The sequence below is a fragment of the Ursus americanus genome, chromosome 2, assembly GCF_024610735.1.
Source record: "Ursus americanus isolate L20-20 chromosome 2, mUrsAme1.1.p, whole genome shotgun sequence".
In the NCBI taxonomy this organism is placed as follows: domain Eukaryota; kingdom Metazoa; phylum Chordata; class Mammalia; order Carnivora; family Ursidae; genus Ursus; species Ursus americanus.
The window spans coordinates 23,188,114-23,209,839 of record NC_142128.1 but is presented as its reverse complement, the minus strand read 5'-3'; the positions used below and the strand labels follow the sequence as shown (position 1 = coordinate 23,209,839).

The following is a 21,726-nucleotide window of genomic DNA, read 5'->3' as shown; positions in this document are numbered from 1 at the left end:
CATTTGAAGACGTGTCTAGCAAGAATTTGCTGTGACTGAAGTCAAAGAGGTTGCTGCCTGTGTTCTTCCTCTAGGATTTTGATGGATTCCTGTCTCATACTAGGTCTTTCATCCATTTTGAGTTTATTTTAGTGTATGGTATAAGAAAGTGGTCCAGTTTCATTCTTCTACATGTGGCTGTCCTATTTGCCCAGCACCATTTATTGAAGAGGCTATCTTTTTTCCATTGGATATTTTTTCCTGCTTTGTCAAAAATTAGTTAACCAGAGAGTTGAGGGTCCATTTTTGGGTTCTCTATTCTGTTCCATTGATCTATGTGTCTGTTTTTGTGCCAGTACCATACTATCTTGATGAGTACAGTTTTGTAATACAGCTTGAAGTCCAGAATTATAATGCCTCCAGCTTTGATTTTCTTTTTCAACATTCCTTTGGCTATTCAGGGTCTTTTCTGCTTCCATATGAATTTTAGGGTTGTTTGTTCCAGCTCTGTGAAAAATCTTGATTGTATTTTGATAGGAACTCCCTAACGCTAGAAGCTAATGGTCTTCAGCATTTGCATTGAAAGTATAGATTGCTTTGGGGCGCCTGGGTGGCACAGCGGTTGAGCATCTGCCTTCGGCTCAGGGCGTGATCCCGGCGATCTGGGATCGAGCCCCACATCGGGCTCCTCTGCTGGGAGCCTGCTTCTTCCTCTCCCACTCCCCCTGCTTGTGTTCCCTCTCTCGCTGGCTGTCTCTCTCTGTCAAATAAAATAAAATCTTTAAAAAAAAAAAAAAAGAAAGTATAGATTGCTTTGGGTAGCATAGACATTTTAACAATATTTGTTCTTCCAATCCATGAGCATGGAATGTTTTTCCTTTTCTTTGTGTCTTCCTCCACTTCTTTCATAAGTGTTCTATAGTTTTCAGAGTGCAGATCCTTTACTTCTTTGGTTAGGTTATTCCTAGGTATCTTATGGGTTTTGGTACAATTGTAAATGGGATCAATTCCTTAATTTCTCTTTCTTCAGTTACATTGTTAATGTATAGAAATGAAACAGATTTCTGGGCATTTATTTTACATCCTGCCATGTTGCTGAATTCCTGTATGAGATCTAGCAATTTTTGAGTGGAATGTTTTGGGTTTTCCACATAGAGTATCATGCTATCTTCGAAGAGTGAGAGTTTGCCTTCTTCTTTGCCAGTTTGGGTGCCTTTTATTTCTTTTTGTTGTCTGGTTGCTAAGGCTAGGACTCCTGGTACTATGTTGAACAGCAGTGGTGAGAGTGGACATCCCTGTCGTGTTCCTGACCTTAGGGGAAAAGTTCTCAGTGACAGAAGCAAACTTCAGCACAGCTTGCTGGCCAGTATTCCTAGAGGGTAAGACACTGACATTGACCAAGTTTTCAGTGACAGCAATGGCATCAGCTATCAGCAGGAACTTCTCAGGTTCTCTTCAGATTTATGATATATATGCTATCACTTTTCCTTTTGTAGATGTTCTGCTCCATTTGGAAGTCAAGGTTGGTGCCACATCCTCCTTCATTTGCAGGACATCAAGGGCTCCAGACATTATGAAAGTTTTCCTTTAAGTTATGGCAGTATCTCCTCTCTGGCTCTCATGGAAAGGCTGGCCATTATTTCCTTGAATAAACTTTCTGCCCCTTCTCTCTCTGTTTTCTGGGACTCCCATAGTGCAAATATTGGTACACTTGGTGGTATCCCATAAATCCCTTTAATTATCATCCCTTTTTTTCGTTCTTTTTTCTTCTTTGGATGATTTCCACTGGCTTATCTTTGAGTTCACTGATCCTTTCTTGCACCTCATTTGGTCTGATGTTGATCTCTGCTATTGAATTTTCAGTTCAGTTATCTGATTCTTCACCTCTATGATTTATGTTTCATACTTTTTAATATTTTCTCTCTTTGTTGAAATTCTCACTTTGTTAATGCATTGCTCTCTTGACCTCAGTGAGCATCTTTTTTACCATTACTTTGAATTGTCTGTCAGGTAGGTCATTTCTCTCCATCCCATTAGGGTCAGTTTCTGGAGATACATCTAGTTCTTTGTTTGTTCTTTTATTTCTTATTCTTCAGTTTCCTTGGCTCTTCAAATTGTTTTCTACATATTACATAAAACACCTATCTTTCCTAGTCTTAACAGACTGGGCTTGTGGAAGCTAGTAGGAGATAAACCTTGCCAATCAGTGCAGCTAGAGATATGGTTGCCTCTCCAACCTTTGTGCTTGTCCAAACTGCCATCTTTGTTCTTAGTGCCCTGGGAGATTAGGTAGTGCCAAGTTTCATCAGTGCTCTGAAGGCAGAGGAAAGGTGCACACACCTATTCAGGCTCTTGGAGTACTACAAAGTACCTGCCCCCTCAGCTCCTAGATGCAAGATAATTAGAATCCTAACCTTAAGGCAGTTGCTGGGGAAGTTGGAATGTTAGATGCACAATCTAACCCCTTTTAGGAAGAAACTAGTAACTGGGTGCTTTTGCCTGCTCTCTCTGTCCCTAGCCAGGGGGAATAGCTGCTGGGAGGGCCTGTGTGCCTATTTAAAGCCACCTCTTTGTTCTCTGTGGTCCTGGGGGACTAGCAAATGCTGAAGACCATTAGCTCCCAGAGTTAGATGATTTAGAAGCCAGTCCCACAGGTGGCAGCTGTGAAAGTTGGGGTGCTAGATATGTGGACAAACTCCTTTCACAGAGAAGCTAGAAACTTGATTTTATCATTAGAGGAAGCCATAGAGAGAAGGCACAGGAAATTCCTGCATGCTCATTCAGACTCCTGAAAGACTACTAATTTCCTGTGCTGTAAGCTCCCAAATTCAGACTAAGTGGAAGCAAAACTCTCAGGCAGCAGTTGGGAAAGCATTCAGTCTAACCTATTACAGGGAGAATATGGAAACTGGGTGTTTTTCCCCTTTCCCTCTGCACTGAGCCTGAGTGTAAAGCCACAACAAATGATTACATGCTTGTTTAAAATCACCTCCTTGACTCTTAATTATAGAGAACAATCTGATGATTACCAAAGAGGAGGTGGGGGGAGGGGGGAATGGGTCAAATAGGTGATGGGGATTAAGGTATACACTTGTCCTGATGAGCACTGGGTGATGTATCAGCTGCTGAATTACTATACTGGACACCTGAAACTAATATAACACTGTATGTCAACTAACTGGAATTAAAATAAAAACTAAACTAAAATAAAATAAAATGAATTTAAAAAATAAAATAAAAAACATCTTTGCTTTCTGTGGTCCTGGGGACAAACAAATGTCAAGCCATGTCAGATCTCAGAGCTGGGTGATTTGGGATCTGGTCCCTTAGATGGCAGCCATGAAAGTTGAGGAATTAGATGTGTGGCCTTGGGCACCTACCTAGCTCAGTAGGTGGAGCATGTAACTCTTGGTCTCTAAGTTGTGAGTTTAAGCCCCACACTGGGTGTACAGATTACTAAAAACAAACAAAAATGTTTACTTGTTATAGGAAGAGACTTCCAGTTTAGCAGCTGCACTTGCTAAGGTCACAATGACTTCCCCCTCTGTCTTAGTTGGCTAACTTCTCCCCATTCTTCAGGTTTTAGTTTAAAAAAAAAAAAAAGATGTGTAACCCCAAGCTTTCACTCCTCAGGGAGAGGTTGGAAGTTGGGATTCCCTCCTAATTGTAAGGCACTGTGCTAGGAGTGGGGCTTACAGAACAAGTGTGTCTCAGCTTTTCCTACCCATTTGGATGGGTAGGTGGGTATTTTCTGTCACCCAATGTGTAGGAGTGCCATAATTTTTTTCTGTATTTCTCTCAGAAAGATTTGAACCATATGCATCTGTTTATTTAGTGCATCCATGGAGAGGGAAAGGGAGGTGCTTCTTATTCCACCATCTTCCTGACATCACTCCAGCTTTTTATATGTTTAAAAGTCTTTTGCATTTCCTTTCCTGTGAATAGTCTATTTATGTCCTTCATATACCTTTAAATTATTGAAATTTTTCTTTATTTCTTTGAGTTCTTCATATATTATCATTTTCTGCAACGAGATCCAAATATATCTTGTGTTTGCTTCTTGACTGAGCTTATACTGTTTTTGTCCTGCAAAAATGTTCGGTTAAGTAAATATATCACTCTTTCTCTTTATGGCCACTTGATTCCAAGTCATTGTTAGAGTAAAACTCCTTAGCCAAAATCACTAGAAACACACCTGCAGGGGTGCATGGGTGGCTCACTCGGTTAAGATCTGCCTTTGGCTCAGGTCATGATCCCAGGGTCCTGGAATCGAGCTCCACATCGGGCTCTCTGCTCAGCAGAGAGTCTGCTTCTCCTATTCTCTCTCCCTCTGCCTCTCTCCCTGCTCATGCTCTCTGTCACCCTCTCTCTCAAATAAAATCTAAAAAAAAAGAAGAACCACACCTGTAGTCAAAAATATTAGGTTTATTTACCTAGCCACCCCAAAGGGAAATGAACAACAGAGGAACTAGAGGGGTCTCAGTAAGAGGGGAGGGGATTATTACAGGATTTGGGTTTATGCTGGGAATTAGAAAGAATCAGAGATTGGAAGCTGTCAAGAAGTATGGGAAATTTAGTGATTATTGGAATTCCAGCCAGAGGCAGAAAGATTAAAGCAAGGTTAGAGATGTCATAAAAAAAATAAATAAATAAAAGCAACAATCACATATGTTAGAGGAGAGAGTTGCTTAGTTATTTTTGTGATTGGAGAATATCCTTGTTTCTGTCTCATTTCAGACAAAATTATGGAGTGGTCAAATTTCAATCTTGTTTCACCAAAGTTAAGGAGGTCCCTTGTCTAATTATTGTTCCTAGTCTGTAAGAACTGGTTACGTCTTGCCTAGGACACCATATGTGTCTGAGATAGATTTCCTGCTAGATGCATCAGGTTAAGAAAATAGCCATTTATTTTCATTTTTGAGTGCTTTTGAGTATTAAATTATGTCAAATATATTTTCAACATCTATGAAGATAGTTATACTATTTTTCCTTATATCTGTTAATAGAATAAACTTATACAAATTTTCTTTTTTTTCTTTTTTTTTTTTTTTAATGATTTTTTATTATGTTAGTCACCATACAGTACATCCCCGGTTTCCGATGTAAGGCTCGATGATTCATTAGTTGCGTATAACACCCAGTGCACCATGCAATACGTGCCCTCCTTACTACCCATCACCGGTCTATCCCATTCCCCCACCCCCCTCCCCTCTGAGGCCCTCAGTTTGTTTCTCATAGTCCATAGTCTCTCATGCTTCATTCCCCCTTCTGATTACCCCCCCTGTATTTATCCCTTTCTTCCCCTACCGATCTTCCTAGTTCTTATGTTCCATAGATGAGAGAAATCATATGATAGTTGTCTTTCTCTGCTTGACTTATTTCACTTAGCATTATCTCCTCCAGTGCCGTCCATGTTGCAGCAAATGTTGAGAACTCGTTCTATCTGATAGCTGAGTAATATTCCATTGTATATATGGACCACAACTTCTTAATCCAGTCATCTGTTGAAGGGCATCTTGGCTCCTTCCACGATTTAGCTATTGTGGACATTGCTGCTATGAACATTGGGGTGCATATGGCCCTTCTCTTCACTACGTCTGTATCTTTGGGGTAAACACCCAGTAGTGCAATTGTTGGATCATAGGGTAGCCCAATTTTTAACTTTTTAAGAGACCTCCACATTGTTTTCCAGAGTGGCTGTACCAACTTGCATTCCCACCAACAATGTAGGAGGGATCCCCTTTCTCCACATCCTCTCCAACAATTGTTGTTTCTTGCCTTGTCTATTTTTGCCATTCTAACTGGCGTAAGGTGGTATCTCAGTGTGGTTTTGATTTGAATTTCCCTGATGGCTAATGATTTTGAACATTTTTTCATGTGTCTGTTAGCCATTTGTATGTCTTCATTGGAAAAGTGTCTGTTCATATCTTCTGCCCATTTTTTGATTTGTTTATTTGTTTCTCGTGTATTGAGTTTGAGAAGTTCTTTGTAGATCTTGGATACCAGTCCTTTATCTGTAGTGTCATTTGCAAATATATTCTCCCATTCTGTGGGCTGCCTCTTAGTTTTTTTGACTGTTTCCTTGGCCGTGCAGAAGCTTTTTATCTTGATGAAGTCCCATAAGTTCATTTTATCTTTTATTTCTCTTGCCTTTGGGGATGTGTCATGAAAAAGGTTGCTTTGGCCGATGTCGTAGAGGTTGCTGCCTATATCTTATATAAATTTTCTGATATTAATCTATCATTGCACCCTGAAATAAATTCCAGTTATTTCTAAGGCATTATGTTTCAGGAGGCTGCTGAATTTCTATACAGTTATTTTTTTAGTTTATATCTATATTCAGAAGTGAGATCAGACTTTTATATCCAGCAAAAATATCCTTTAAAAGTAAAGGTAGTTTGGGGGAACCTGGGTGGCTCAGTCAGTTGGGTGTCCAACTCTTGATTTTGGCTCTTAGGGTCATGAGATTGAGCCCCATGTCAGGCTCTACACTGGGAATGAAGCCTGCTTAGGATTCTCTCTCTATCCCTCTCCCAACATAAAAATAAAAAATTAATTCACACACAAAAAAATAAATTCACATATATAAGTGATGATTTTCAGAATAAGAGAATTCAATGTTACAGTTAAAGGGCAAAGATTAAAAACTAAAAAATTTTAAAAATTAAAAATTAAAAAATTAAAAATTAAATAAAAGGCAAAGATTGACAGTTGGATAGAAATAAAGAAACAAAATTTAAACTATATTCTCCTTACAATGGGCATATTTTAAAACAAAGGAAAGTTTGAAAGTTTGAAATGAAGAGAAGAAGATATGCTGTGCTTATATCACTCAAAAGAGCAGGGATAGCTATACCAGCATTGGGTAAAACTTTACAGCAGAAATCATTACTAATATTAGAAAAGTGTAACTACATAATTTTTATCAAAGAGCTAGTTAAAAATTTTAGGTGTCTAAGAATATAGTCTCAAAATATATAAAGCATAAAAAGGAGAAGGAATTCAAGGAGAAATAGACATTCATGGTCACAGTAGCTAATTATAATATACTTCTCTCTCATTGTGATAGAAAAAGGACATTAAAAATCATTAATGCTGTATAATATTTGAATAAAACAATCAGTAGACTAAATCTGAAGAAATATAAAAAGCATCGTACCCAACAACTAAAGAATGATACTATTTTTTCATATACACAGGAATATTTATTTAGAAGAATTGATCATATGTTGGATTAAGGCAAGTCTCAGTAAATTTCAAAGGTATAAAAAGATATATAAATAGATATTTATAAAAGATATCATTACAACAGAGCAAAACTTTGTAAATATTGGAAGGGGAAAAAAAAAGGGAATAAACCCCAGTCATATCAATAAAAATAAATAGATCTAAACCACCCATTGTAAAAAAAAATATTTTAAAATTGCAATTCTAAATAAAAGCCAAATTCATGCTAACCTTAAGACCCTCCTTATGCAATGATTCAGAAATGTTGAAAACAAAATGGAAAGAGCATGAAATTAGGAGTGTCAGCCTTAATAGAAAACAAGGTGGAATTTAAACCTAAGAGCATCAAAAGTTACCAAAAAAAGGCATTAATACTAAACTGTAACATTATAATGGAGATAGAAAAGTTATGAATATTTTTGTACCAAATGACAGCAACCTCTATAAGGCAGAAATTATAGGAGATACGAGGGGAAAAAGCCATATTATACATGAGATGTTTTATTCTCTTCTTTAGTCCAAGATAGATTATGTCAGTGGAGAATAAATATGGACAAAGAATATGTAAATGATAAAGTCAATTGGTAGTCATGATCAATATCTGTCTAATTGTATATCCCTCAAAAATAATTCATTTATGAATATGACCATTTTTGCATACATTTAAAAAATACCTTTATATTCTCTGATTGTAACTTAAAACAAGAAAAATAAAATCAGAATATAAAACCACTCTCCCTTTTTGAAATGTTTTTTAAAAATATTTTTTCTTTGTAATTAATCTCTACACCCAACATGGGTCTTAAACTCACAACCCTGAGATCAAGAGTCACACACCACTGACTGAGCCAGCCACGTGCCCCATTCCCCTTTTGAAATTTAAAAGATCATTTTAGGTGATTCCTGCTTTCAATCAAGAATTACAAAAATTTCTAGAAAATAATGAAAACATTGTATATCAGAAACTATGAGATGCAATAAACTACTGGGAGAAAAATGTGTATATACATTATACACTCGTTTCAAGAAAAAAGAAGGGGCACCTGGGTGGCTCAGTCAGTTAAGCATCTGCCTTTGGCTCAGGTCATGATCTCAGCGTCCTGAGATGGAGCCCTGAGTCAGGCTTCCTGTTCATCAGGGAGCCTGCTTCTCCCTCCCCATCTGCCTGCCACTCCCCCTGCTTGTGCTCTCTCTCTTATCAAAAAAATAAATAAAATCTGTAAAAAAAAAAAAAAGGAAAGGAAAAAGAAACAACTGAAACACATGACTCATTTAAAAAAATAATGGAAGGAAAATATAATATACACAAGTACATAAATTCATAATTAAAAATATAAAGCCAGCTAACCAACAATTAAGAAACTAGAACTTCGTGAAAATAAATGGGTAAACCTGCCCCCAAGAAAGGAGGTATAAATACATTCAAAGAAATGACAATTTAATGCCGCTATAAACATTGGAGTGCACGTATCTCTTTGAAATAGTATTTTTCTATTTTTTTTTTGGTAAATACCTGGTAGTGCAATTCCCGGATCATATTTTTAAATTTTTGAGGAACCTCCATACTGTTTTCTAGAGTGGCTGCATCTGTTTGTATTCCCACCAGCAGTGCAAGCCACCCAGGTGCCCCAATAAAATTTAAAATTTTAATGGAACTCATAACTTTCTAACTACAGACAAATTATTAAAACTAATGTCAGAAGAAATGGAAAATAGAAAACTGAAACTTTCACAATTTTTGTAGAAATAAACTTGTCAAAGATTCACTCTTCAGTTAAATAAGATAAAGTCCCAGATGGCTTCATAGGGGCTATTCCATAAGCTTTTTAAAGAGCAGATAAGAACAATGATATTTAAATGTTCAGATCCTAGAAAAATTAAAACTGAACAATATGAAATAAAAATATACTTAAAAATAAAGTTTATATATAAGTGAGATCACACTTCTCTGTCTGACTTATTTCACGTAGCTTAATGCTCTTAAGGTCCATCCATGTTGTCATAAATGTCAGGATTTCCATACTTTTTTATGGTTGAATAATATTTCATTGTATAGATATACCATATTTTCTTTATCCATTCAACCATCATTGGACTCATGTTTCCATGTCTTGGCTATTGTAAATAATGCTGCAATGAACAGCAGATACCTTTTTTAGTTAGCATAGATATCTTTCTGAGTTAGTGTTTGTGTATCCTTCAGATAAATACCCAGAAATGGAATTAATAGATCATACTGTAGTTCTATGTTTAATCTTTTGAGGACCCTCCAAACTGTTTTCCCTCCTGGCTGTACCAATATACAGTTCCACCAGCAGTGCACAGGTTTCCTTTTTCTCCACATCCTCACCAACATTTGTTATCTCTTGTCTTTTTTATAATAGCCATTCTAACAGGTGAGAGGTGATATATCATTGTGGTTTCTGTTTGTATTTCACTGATTATTATTGATACTGAGCACCTTTTCATGTATCTGTTGGTCATCTGGATGTCTTCTTTGGAAAAATATCTGTTCAGATCCATTTTTTAATCAGATTGTTTGTTTGCTATTGAGTTGTAGAAGTTCTTTATGTATTTTGGATATTAACCCCTTATCAGAGATATCATTTGCAAATATTTTTCCCATTCAGTAGGTTACCCTTTCATTTTATTCATGGTTTCCATTACTGTGCAGAAGCTTTTTAGTTTGATGTCTGACTTGTTTATTTTTGTATTTTTTTGTGTATATAAAGACACATGTATTATAATATATCACATAATTCTTTTCTATGAGAGTGTTGGCCTAATAGAAGTTACTTGGCCATTACTGGAAATAAAATCCTATATATTATTTTAATTGATTTAATAGAAGAGTTCTTTCCTAATGATATTTAAATAGGCAACTTCCTCTAGCAAAATTCTGTCTTAGGTACATAGCAGTGCACAGCGGATATGTGTTAAGAATTCCAGTTAGAGATGTTAGTATTCCATCTTACTACAGTGGGTTCCACCTGGAAAAGAAATAATCCTTGTTGGGAGCTCTTTGGGTATCAAACCTTCTTAGCAACATGGGCTAGAAAACCAGGTTTTCTATCTTATCCATGTAACTATATGCTCAGTGGAATGGTTGACTTGGGTCTATTCTTATGATTATTCTCTTGATTCAGATTAGGTCAAGAATTGGCTACTGTCCTCAAGATGACCCCATTCTCAACCATATGACAGGTCAGGAAATGCTGGTGATGTATGCCAGGCTTCGAGGGGTCCCTGAGCCAGACATTTGCAAGTATGTGGAAACCTTTTTGTATGCAACGCACCTGGAAACAAATGCTGATGAGTTTGTCCACATATACAGGTCAGACATAATGCTGTTGCAATTAAGCTGCCTACTTGTGTTTCTACTGTTTAAAATGAATGCCTGGAAAATTAACCTGATCCATCTGTCACACAGGGGCAATGACTATGAAATAGCCTAATGTCTTGTCAAGGTTCAGATGTCAGGAATAAGGCAGATTCTACTTATATGAATTTAACCTTTTGCAGACGTGAGCTGTAGAATTTGCATTTCGTAAAAAAGTACCTTTATCCTTATCTCTTTGTTTTTTCTTTCCCTAAAACAAAAATATTTTACTAATAATGATGCTGAAATAAATTACCAAGAAAAAAGTCATTTCAGTGAAAATGAATTGATATATACATCTGGACTTGGGCCTGCTGCTTTGTGAGTCATATCAAATCAGCATTCTGTATACATGAGCTAATTCCTATGAATTAATGACACGTGTACCCTTATCTTCTTTCTCCTCTACTTTCTCCTTTGACAATCAAGTGAAGGAAACAGACGTAGACTGAATACTGCTATTGCCCTAATGGGAAAGTCCTCAGTTGTCTTCCTAGATGAGCCATCTACTGGCTTAGATCCAGTAGCCAGGCGCCTGCTGTGGGACACAATTACATGGATGTGTAAAAGAGGCAAAGCTATCATTATAACTTCCCACAGGTAGGACCCGTCGGGAAGCTTGGTTGAGAATTGGAAGAGTATGGGAGGGAATTAGATGGAGCCAGAAATAAAGGCAGTGAATGCCTAAGTATATGAGCTATGTAGGCAGGCCCGTGGGTAGAGTCTGATTCTTGACTGATGCCAAGAATCCTCAGTTGAATTCAGTAATCCAGAAATGGAAGAAGATAGGAAGTTAAGGAACTGTTCCTATTGTTATTTAGGAATCAACTGCTTTGAATCTTAAGATCTCCTCTTTCCAAATATGGTCTTAGTGGTAATTATCTGCATTACCAAGCTTTCATACTGCAACTGTTTGTTACGTTACAATCCTAGCTCTGTTTTGAGATATGGAATTTGCCTGCTGAAAGGCAATCTCTTCATCCATATCTCCTTTGTCTCCCTAGCATGGAAGAATGTGAGGCTCTCTGTACCAGACTGGCCATCATGGTAAAGGGGAGGTTCAAGTGCCTGGGCAGCCCTCAGCACCTCAAGAACAAGTTTGGTAATGCATACACTCTGACAGCAAAGATTAAGTTTGGAAACAATGAAGATAAACTAGAGAAGTTCAAAGAATTCATGGCAGCAACTTTCCCAGGTAATGTAGGCAGGGCTGCCTTGTGATGACTATGTTGTTTTTATATTGTTTTCCTTCATATCCTCAATGATTAACCCTTCCTGTGAGTTATTTTTTACTGAGCTTTTGACTATATACTGAGTTTTTGAATAATTTCTCTGTTATTATCTATGAGTTCTTAGCATATACTTTCTCAAAATAGTAGAGGCTCTCACCAGTCTATTGTGGGGGTCAACCAGTAAGACAAACCTGTTCATATGTATTCATCTAGAATTAAATTATTGAGATTAAGTCTGTTTTTCAACCTTGATAATTCTTTTTTTTTAAGATTTTATTTATTTATTTATTTATTTATTTATTTAAGAGAGAGAGCATGAAAGAGAGAGAGAGAGCACGACCAGGGGCAAATGGTAGAGGGAGAGGGAGACGCAGACCCTGCTGAGCAGGGAGCCCAGCGCAGAACTCGATTCCAAGACTCTGGGATCATGACCTGAGCTGAGGGAAACCGCTTAACCAGCTGAGCCACCCAGGTGCCCTCCATTCTGCTTTTGTGGCTCAGTAAAAGAGTGAGAGTTACATAGGCTATAAAACACTTCCCCTTCCCGACACCACACCACCAGATTACTAACGGCCTAATTGCAACAGTTCCTTTCTTCCAAGAAGTCTGGCTCTCAAGAAAAAATTACAATGCATACAAAAAGGCAAAAAACACAATTTGAAGAGACAGAACAAGCATTAGAACTAGACATGGCAAGGATGTTGGAATTATCAGACCAGTAACTGAAAACAACTATGATTAAAATGCTCAGGGCTATAATGGATACAGTAGACAGTATGTATGAACAGACGGGCTATATAAGAGATATATGGAAATCCTTAGAAAGAACCAAAAAGTGATGCTGGAGATAAAAACAGTATAACAGAAATGAAGAATGCATTCGATGGACTTATTAGGGGATTGGACCTGGCCGAGGAAAGAATCTCTGAGCTTGGAGGATGTATCAATAGAATCACAAAAAAACAAAAACCAAAGAAAACAACAACAACAACAACAGAACAGAATATGCAGACTGTAGGACAACCACAAAAGGTGTAACATATGCATAATGGGAATACCAGAAAAAAAAAAACAGAAAGGAACTGAAGAAATATTTGAAACCATAATGACTGAGAATCTCCCCCAAATTAATGTCAACACCAAATCACAGATCAAGGAAGCTCAGAGAACATCAACAGGATAAGTTCAAAACAAACAAACAAAAAACCACACACAGGCATATCATTTTTCAACTACAGAAAATCACAGAAAAAGAAAAAATCTTGAAAGAAACTAGAGGAGAAAGACACCTTATCTATAGAGGAACAAAGATAACAGTCACATCCAACTTCTCCTCAAAAACCATGCAAGTAAGGGTGCCTGGGTGGCTCAGTCTGTTAAGCATCTACCTTTGGCTCAGGTCATGATCTCAGGGTCCTGGGATTGAGTCCTGCATCAGGGTCCCTGCTCAGTGGGGAGTCTCCTTCTCCCACTCCCTCTGCTCCTCCCCCATTCATGCTTGCTCGCTCTCTCTCTCAAATAAATAAATAAATAAATAAATAAATAAATAAATAAATAAATAAATAAAATCGTTTAAAAAAATGCAAGCAAAGAGTGAAGTGAAATATTTAAAGTTTTGAGAGAATAAAACTACCAACATTGAATTCTGTACCTAGAGAAATTACCCTTCATTGTGAAGGAGAAATAAAGACTTGGCCAGGTAAGAAAAGAAAAAAATTGAGGGAATTTTTTGCCAGTTGACCTACCTTGCAAGATATGTTAAAAGAAGTTCTTTAGAGAGAAGGAAAATGATGCAGGCCAGAAACTCAGATCTACATAAACAAAGGAAGAGCATCAGAGAAGGAATAAGTAAAGATAAAAATGAAAACATTTATTTTTCTTATTCTTAATTGACCTAAAAGATAAAAATGTGTTCAAAGTAATAATAGAGTGACGTAATCAAAATGACCAAATAGGAGTTTTCTACTATCTTCTTCACAAAAAACATCAATTTTGATAGTCACCCACATGCAAAAGCCCCTTTGTGGAAGTTGGAGAGTCCAGTAGAGAAGTTCCAGTAAATCAGTAAGCAGAAAAGTCCAAGTTTGGTCATACTGATGAGGGTAAGAGAAACAATTTGACTTTACCAGTGTCACCCTGACCACAAGGTGGCACAGCTCAGTGCCAAAAGAAACCTTCTTTGCCTACAATTCCCCCATGAGAGAAAGTAAGAATGAATGAGTAAGCACCTGACTTCCCAAGTTGTGAGGGACACTGGCAAAGAGATCCACTTTTTTCTTGCTCCATCCAGAATACTGAAATGCACTGCATGACTGGGGCAGAGACAAGCTGGGAGAACAGCAGCAGCCAAGACTCTCAGAGGTCATCAAAGGGGTGCAGATCCTACAAATCACTTTGAAGACCCCATCAAAAAGCCTGCCCATGAGCTGCTGTTAACACCTTAACTACAGTTCTCCCTAGCTGGTCCACAAACACCAATGATGCCCCATGCAAGTCACCCACACAAAATCAATATCCTGTGGCTGGCTTCATATGTGCAACCCCAAGGATGTCAAGAATGAGTCTTTGCAGATGGCTGATGTGCACACAATGAAAGCTGGTCCAAATCTATGTGATTGGAAGAAGGTACACAAATTTGAGCATACAGCATCGTGCTATGGAAAGCAAATAGTACACTGTCATCATCTAGCCTAGCATAGCAGGATTGACAGAAGTCATAGTCTTAAGAATTCACTTCCAAAAGAGAACAAGTAGTATGAAGCAAGCGTACCATTGAAAGGATCTGAGAATCCCTAACTGGTTGATGGAAGGTATTTTCCTGAAGGCAGTCAGAAAAGACTGGAGGTGGTGACTGTTACTTCAGATGTAGAGACTCAGGCTCAAAGTGAAGGGATGAATCAAGATACTCCATGCAAATAGAACCAAAAGAGATCAGGATTGCTATATTCATTTCCGTTTTAAGTCAAAAACTGTATCAAATAACAAAGAAGGTCATATAATGACAAAGGAGTCCATTTTATCAAGATGATATAACAATTATAAATATATACACACCAAACATCAGGGTACTTAAATATAATAAGCAAATACTAACAGATCTGTAGGGAGAAATAAGCAACAATATAATAGTAAGAGACTTCAATACCATACTTTGAACAATGGGTAGATCATCCAGACATAAAATCAATAAGGAAACAGCAGACTTGAATGACAAAATAGACCAAATAAACCTAAAACAACATAACACACATTCTTCTCAAACACATATGGAACATTCTCCAGGCTCTATCTTCTATGAGGTCTCAAACAAGCCTTAGCAAATTTAAGAAAAAAATAAACCAGTTATCTTTTCTGACACAGTGGTATGAAACAGGAAATCAATAACATGAGAAATAGTGGAAAATTTATAAATATGTAGGAATTAAATAATTCACTCCTGGGGGCGCCTGGGTGGCGCAGTCGTTAAGCATCTGCCTTCGGCTCATGGCGTGATCCCGGCATTCTGGGATCGAGCCCCACATCGGGCTTCTCCGCTAGGAGCCTGCTTCTTCTTCTCCCACTCCCCCTGCTTGTGTTCCCTCTCTCGCTGGCTGTCTCTCTCTGTCAAATAAATAAAATCTTAAAATCAATCAATCAATCAATCATTCCTGCACAACCAGTGGGTCAAAGGAGAAATAAAAAGGGAAACTTAAAAATATCTGGCACCAGGGGCACCTGGGTGGCTCAGTCGTCAAGTGTCTGCCTTTGGCTTGGGGCATGGTCCCAGAGTCCTGGGATAGAGCCCCACATCAGGCTCCTCCACTGGGAGCCTGCTTCTTCCTCTCCCGCTCTCCCTGCCTGTGTTCACTCTCTCGCTGGCTCTCTCTCTGTCAAATAAATAAAATCTTTTTAAAAAAATATCTGGCACCAAATGAAAATGGAAACAGAGCATATCAAAACTTATGGGATGCAGCAAAATGGTTCTAAGAGGAAAATACACAGCTACAAATGCCTACATTAAGAAAAAAATAAAAACTTCGAATAAACAACCTAACTTTACACTTCAAGGAACTAGAAAAAGAAGAAAAAGGTAAAGACAAAGTTACCAGAAGTAGGGACATATCTCAATACACGAGAAACAAATAAACAAATCACAAAATGGGCAGAAGATACGAACAGACACTTTTCCAATGAAGACATACAAATGGCTAACAGACACATGAAAAAATGTTCAAAATCATTAGCCATCAGGGAAATTCAAATCAAAGCCCCCCCTTGATTTTAATGAAATCCAACTTACCCATTATTTTTTTCCTGGATTGTGACTTTGGTGTTGTATCTAAAAAGTTATGGCTATGTTCAAGGTAATCCATATTTTGTCCTGTTTTTTTGGTAGGAGTTTTATAGTTTTACACTTAGGCCAGTAATGCATTTTGAGTTAATTTTGTGAAGGGTGTTTGATATGTGTCTAGGTTCATTTTTTTGCATATGGGTACCCAGTTGTTCTAGTATCATTTGTTGAAGAGACTATCTTTGCTTCATTGAATAGGTTGTACTCCTTTTTCAAAGATCACTTGGCTTCATATTTCTGGACTCTTTTATTCTGTTCCATAATCTATTTGTCTATTTTTCCCCCAAAACCACACTGCCTTGATTGCAGTAGCTTTATATTAAATATCGAAGTCAGGTACTGTCAGTCCTCCAACTTCTTCTTTTTTAATATCATTTTGGCTATTTTTCAACTTTTGCCTCTCCATATAAACTTTAGAATCAGCTTAATGATATTCACAAAATTACTTATCCTATCCATGCCCATAGAATATCTCTACATTTATTTAGTTCTTCTTCAACTTCCTTCATCAGTTTTGTAGTTTTCTTCATATAGATCTTCTATGTATTTTGTTAGATTTATACCTATGTATATCATTTTGGGAGGTGCTAAATATATGGTACTGTGTTTTCAAATTAAAACTCTACTTGTTCATTGGTGGTATACAGGAAAGTCATTGACTTTTGTATATTAAGCTTGTATCCTGCACCCTTGCTTTAACCACTTATTAATTCCCAGAGTTTTTGGTCCATTCTTTCAGATTTTCTAATGTGTCAATCTTGTCATCAGTGGAAAAACAACAACAACACATTCCTTCCTTCCTAATCTGTATGTCTTTTATTCCTTTTCTTGTCTTATTGCATTAGCTGAGATCTCAAGTACAATGTTGAAGAGCAGGGGTTAGCTGGGCCATCCTTACCTTATTTCTGGCCCTTGCAGGAAAGCTTCAAGTTTCTTGCATTTAAGTATGTTGACAGCTGTAGGTTTTTGTAGACATTCTTTATTACATTAAGGACATTCCTCTCAGTTACTAGTATACTGCAAGTTTTGAAAACCCTAAGTGGGTGTTGGAGTTTGTCAAATGGTTTTTCTACATCTATTGATATAATCATGTAAATTTTCTTCTTTAGCTTATTGACGTGTTGGATTTTATTAGTTCTGTTTTGAATGCTGCATCAGCCTTGTATCCATGGGATAAATCACACTTGAGTGTGATATATTTGTCTGGTTTTTTTTCTTTCCTTTTTTTTTAAGTAGGCTCCCCAGCGTGGAGCCCAAAGCTGGGCTTGAACTCTTGACCCCAAGAGCAAGACCTAGGCTGAGATCAAGAGTTGGATGCTTAACTAAATGAGCCACCCGGGCACCCCTGTTTGGTTTTGGTATTAAGATAATGTTGAGGGGTGCCTGGGTGGCTCAGTTGGTTAAGCATCTGCCTTCAGCTTAGGTCATGATCTTGGGGTCCTGGGATCCAGCCCTGTGTTGGGCTCCCTGCTCAGTGGGGAGTCTTCTTCTCCCTCTCCCTTTGCCCCCGCCTCACTTGTGCACTCTCTCTTTCTCAAAGAAATAAATAAAATCTTAATGAAAGACAATGCTGAATAATTTAGGACATATTTCCTTTGCTTTTATCCACTGAAAGTTATTGTAGATGATTGGTATAATTTCTCCCTTAAATGTTTGGTAGAATTCACCAGTAAACCCAACTGGGCTTGGTGCTTTCTATTTGGGAAGTTCAATTATTGAGACAATTTCCTTAATAGATAAAGTCCTATTCAGATTATTTATTTCTTTTTTTATTTAAATTATGTTTATTTATTTATTTTTTAATAATATTTTATTATATTATGTTAGTCACCATACAGCACATCCCTAGTTTTTGATGTAAAGTTCCATGATTCATTACTTGCGTATAACACCCAGTGCACCATGCAATACGTGCCCTCCTTAATACCCATCACCAGCCAATGAAGACATACAAATGGCTAACAGACACATGAAAAAATGTTCAAAATCATTAGCCATCAGGGAAATTCAAATCAAAACCACACTGAGATACCACCTTACACCAGTTAGAATGGCAAAAATTGACAAGGCAAGAAACAACAATTGTTGGAGAGCATGTGGAAAAAGGGGATCCCTCCTACATTGTTGGTGGGAATGCAAGTTGGTACAGCCACTCTGGAAAACAGTGTGGAGGTCCCTTAAAAAGTTAAAAATTGAGCTACCCTACAATACAGCCATTGCACTACTGGGTATTTACCCCAAAGATACAGACGTAGTGAAGAGAAGGGCCATATGCACCCCAGTGTTCATAGCAGCATTGTCCACAATAGCCAAATCGTGGAAGGAGCCGAGATGCCCTTTAACAGATGACTGGATTAAGAAGATGTGGTCCATATATACAATGAAATATTACTCAGCCATCAAAAAGAACGATTTCTCAACATTTGCTGCAACATGGGCGGCACTGGAGGAGATAATGCTAAGTGAAATAAGTCAAGCAGAGAAAGACAATTATCATATGGTTTCACTCATTTATGGAACATAAGAAGTAGGAAGATCAGTAGGAGAAGAAAGGGATAAAGAAAGGGGGTAATCAAAAGGGGGATGAACCATGAGAGACTATGGACTCTGAGAAACAAACTGAGGGCTTCAGAGGGGAGGGGAGTGGGGGAATGGGATAGGCTGGTGATGGGTAGTAAGGAGGGCACGTATTGCATGGTGCACTGGGTGTTATACGCAACTAATGAATCATCGAACTTTACATCAAAAAAATTTTTTTTAATTTAAAAAAAAATTAAGGGGGGCACCTGGCTGGTGCAGTTGGTTGAGCCCCCAACTCTTGGTTTCAGCTTGGGTCATGATCTCAGGGTCATGGGATCAAGCCCAGTGTCTGGCTCCACTCAGTGTGGAGCCTGCTTGGAACTCTCTCTCCCTCTGTCCCTGCCCACCATTGGCACTCCCTCCACTATCTCTTTCTCTCTCCCTCTCTCTGTCTAAAAATAAATAACGAAATTTTTATGCTCTATGAAAAACATTATCAAGTGAGCAAAAAAAAACACCACAAACTGTGATAAAATATTTGCAAAAGATGGAGTACCTTGGTGGCTCAGTTGTTTAAGCATCTGCCTTTGGCTCAGGTCATGATCTCATGGGTCCTGAGATGGAGCCCTGAGGCAGGCTCCCTGCTCAGTGGGGAGTCTGCTTCTCCCTCTCACTCTCTGCCCTTCCCCCTACACATGCTTGCTTTCTCTCTCTCTCTCAAATAAAGAAGTAAAATGTTTAGGATTGAAGGAAGGAAGGAAGGAAGGAAGGAAGGAAGGAAGGAAGGAAGGAAGGAAGGAAGGAAGGAAGGAAGGGAGGGAGGGAGGGAGGGAGGGAGGGAGGAAGGGAGGAAGGGAGGAAAGAAGGAAGAAACTGCCAAAATGTCTTTAGAAATGGCTGTACATGAAATTAAAATAAAAACTTTTTTTAAAAATGAAAAATAATATTAATAAAAAATAAAATGGCTGTACAATTTTGCATTCCTAGCACTAATAAATGAGTATTCCCATTGATCCACATCCTTGCCAGTATTTCTTGTTATCAGTGTTTTGGATTTCAGCTTTTCCAGTGGATGTGTAGTGATGTCTCATTGTTATTTTAATTTAATTGTTTAATTCCCTAATGACAAATGATTTTGAGCATCTTTCATAGGCTTATTTGTCATCTATACATATTTTTTTTGGTGAGGTATCTGTTTAAATCTTTTGCCCATTTGGGGCACCTGGGTGGCTCAGTCAGTTAACTGTCTGCCTTCAGCCCAGGTCATGATCTCAGAGTCCTGGAATCAAGCCCACATCAGACTCCTTGCTAAGCAGGAGGCCTGCTTCTCCTTCTCTCTCTGCCTCTCCCCCTGGCTTGTGCTCTCTCTCTCCCTTTCTCTCTCATCAGTATTATTCATATGTACTTTTAAAAAATATTTTAATTCCAATTAATTCCATTTGTAATAATCTCCAATTGTGTGATAATAACATAAGTGCATCCTCTCAATTAGGAATGGCTACATATTACTACTGTATTTTCAAAAGCTGTAATATCCCATTTCTCCAGTGAATGCCTTCACGTTTGTGTTTTATTATTATAACTTTTTTCTTTTCTTTAGGATGAAGACTGCCTAGTCATAAGAATAGTATAGAAATCCTACCCTAAACACACACACACACACACACACACACACACACACACACACACGCGCGCATGCATACACACACACCTGGAGAAAGAAACCACACCAAAATTTTGTGAGCAGTTTCAGGACAATGGAACATTAGGACTCATATAAGTCAGGTTTGCAAAGTAAATGTATGAGCTTGCTGTGATTACCTGACCCTCCATAATTTTTACAAACTATATGTATTAAGACCATACTTCACATGGAAGTAAATCTATTGAAATATTTAACAAAATGACACTATACTAAAAGAGAATGGGTTTTGGGATTGCGTTGTCTTTTGTATTAACATATATTCTCTCTTCCATTGGTATGGACAATTGGAATGGTAGTTATTTGGGAATTTTGTAAAACTCTTATTTTGTATCACTCTTATCTTCTGTTACTTTCCTTTCTTAGGTAACATCATACACCAGGAGCATCGAGGGATTATTAGCTACTACATTCCCAAAGAGGAAATCTGCTGGGGAAAGGTGATTATAGAAATCATACTCTTTAGTGTTATGTGTAATAGAGGATTGATAGAAGGAAGCATTGGGATTCAAGCACTGGCAGAGGAGAAAATTTGTTACCTTTCAAAGGCCCCTATAGTTTGAGACTTCTGACCCTAAATTCTATTATTCCATATTCAAGAAAATGAGGATGGAAACTGCCTTCTCTAATTTTCCAGCCATCTTTTCCTTCTACTTTCTGGCTTCCCCCTTCTGTGTCTTTTTGTCCGTAAGCATACACCTGGCAGAAGTTGGGGAATGACTGGGTGAGGAAAAGGGTCACTGGGGATATTACAATGGTAATACCATATTTTTTTTTCTGTTAAAGGTGTTTAGTATTTTGGAGGAAGCTAAAGTGCTATTCAATCTAGAAGACTATTCTGTCAGTCAGATAACACTGGAACAAGTCTTCCTGACCATTGCTAATATCGATAAAGCAGAAAATATTCAAGAAATAAAAGTGCTATGAGATTCAGTTCCAGCCAGTGACTATTGTGTCTTGTCTAGATTGCTGCCTGCAATTAGATACACGGAGGGACTTCTCCCTCTCCATCTGTATCTTTCTGTGTGTGTGTACATTTGTATACACAAATTGAACCCCCAAAGAAGAAAATTTGTAATCTTTGGAGATTAAGATAAGTGACCTGTTGTGAAGAACTGAACCGTAAAGGGTCTGAGATTTTAACAAAAGTTATCAAGTTGGCCTACCACAATTTCACAAATACTGACAGAAGACATTGGAATCCTGGGTTAGAGACACAAGAATTTGTTACAGCAATAGCAGTAGTCAGAGATTATATTTGTACCAGTCCTTTAATCCCTCATTCTCACAAGGCAACACAAAGAGAGCCAGGTAACTCCTGTACATTCAGTGACCTATGTTACAGTAGAGAAACCCT

General features: G+C 37.8%; 1 protein-coding gene across 2 annotated transcripts in view; it reads left to right on the top strand.

Moving 5' to 3' along the window:
• The window catches only part of LOC123778840 (phospholipid-transporting ATPase ABCA3-like), a 159,853-nt gene extending 138,557 nt beyond the window's left edge, over positions 1-21,296 (top strand). For both annotated transcript variants that reach the window (XM_087866185.1, XM_087866175.1), the window contains 5 exons: positions 10,353-10,540; positions 11,015-11,185; positions 11,590-11,780; positions 20,736-20,809; positions 21,156-21,296. In XM_087866185.1, the coding sequence (XP_087722311.1) occupies positions 10,353-10,540; positions 11,015-11,185; positions 11,590-11,780; positions 20,736-20,809; positions 21,156-21,296 (765 nt within the window). The remainder of the gene's footprint in view (positions 1-10,352; positions 10,541-11,014; positions 11,186-11,589; positions 11,781-20,735; positions 20,810-21,155) is intronic.
• The last annotated feature ends 430 nt before the right edge of the window (positions 21,297-21,726 follow it).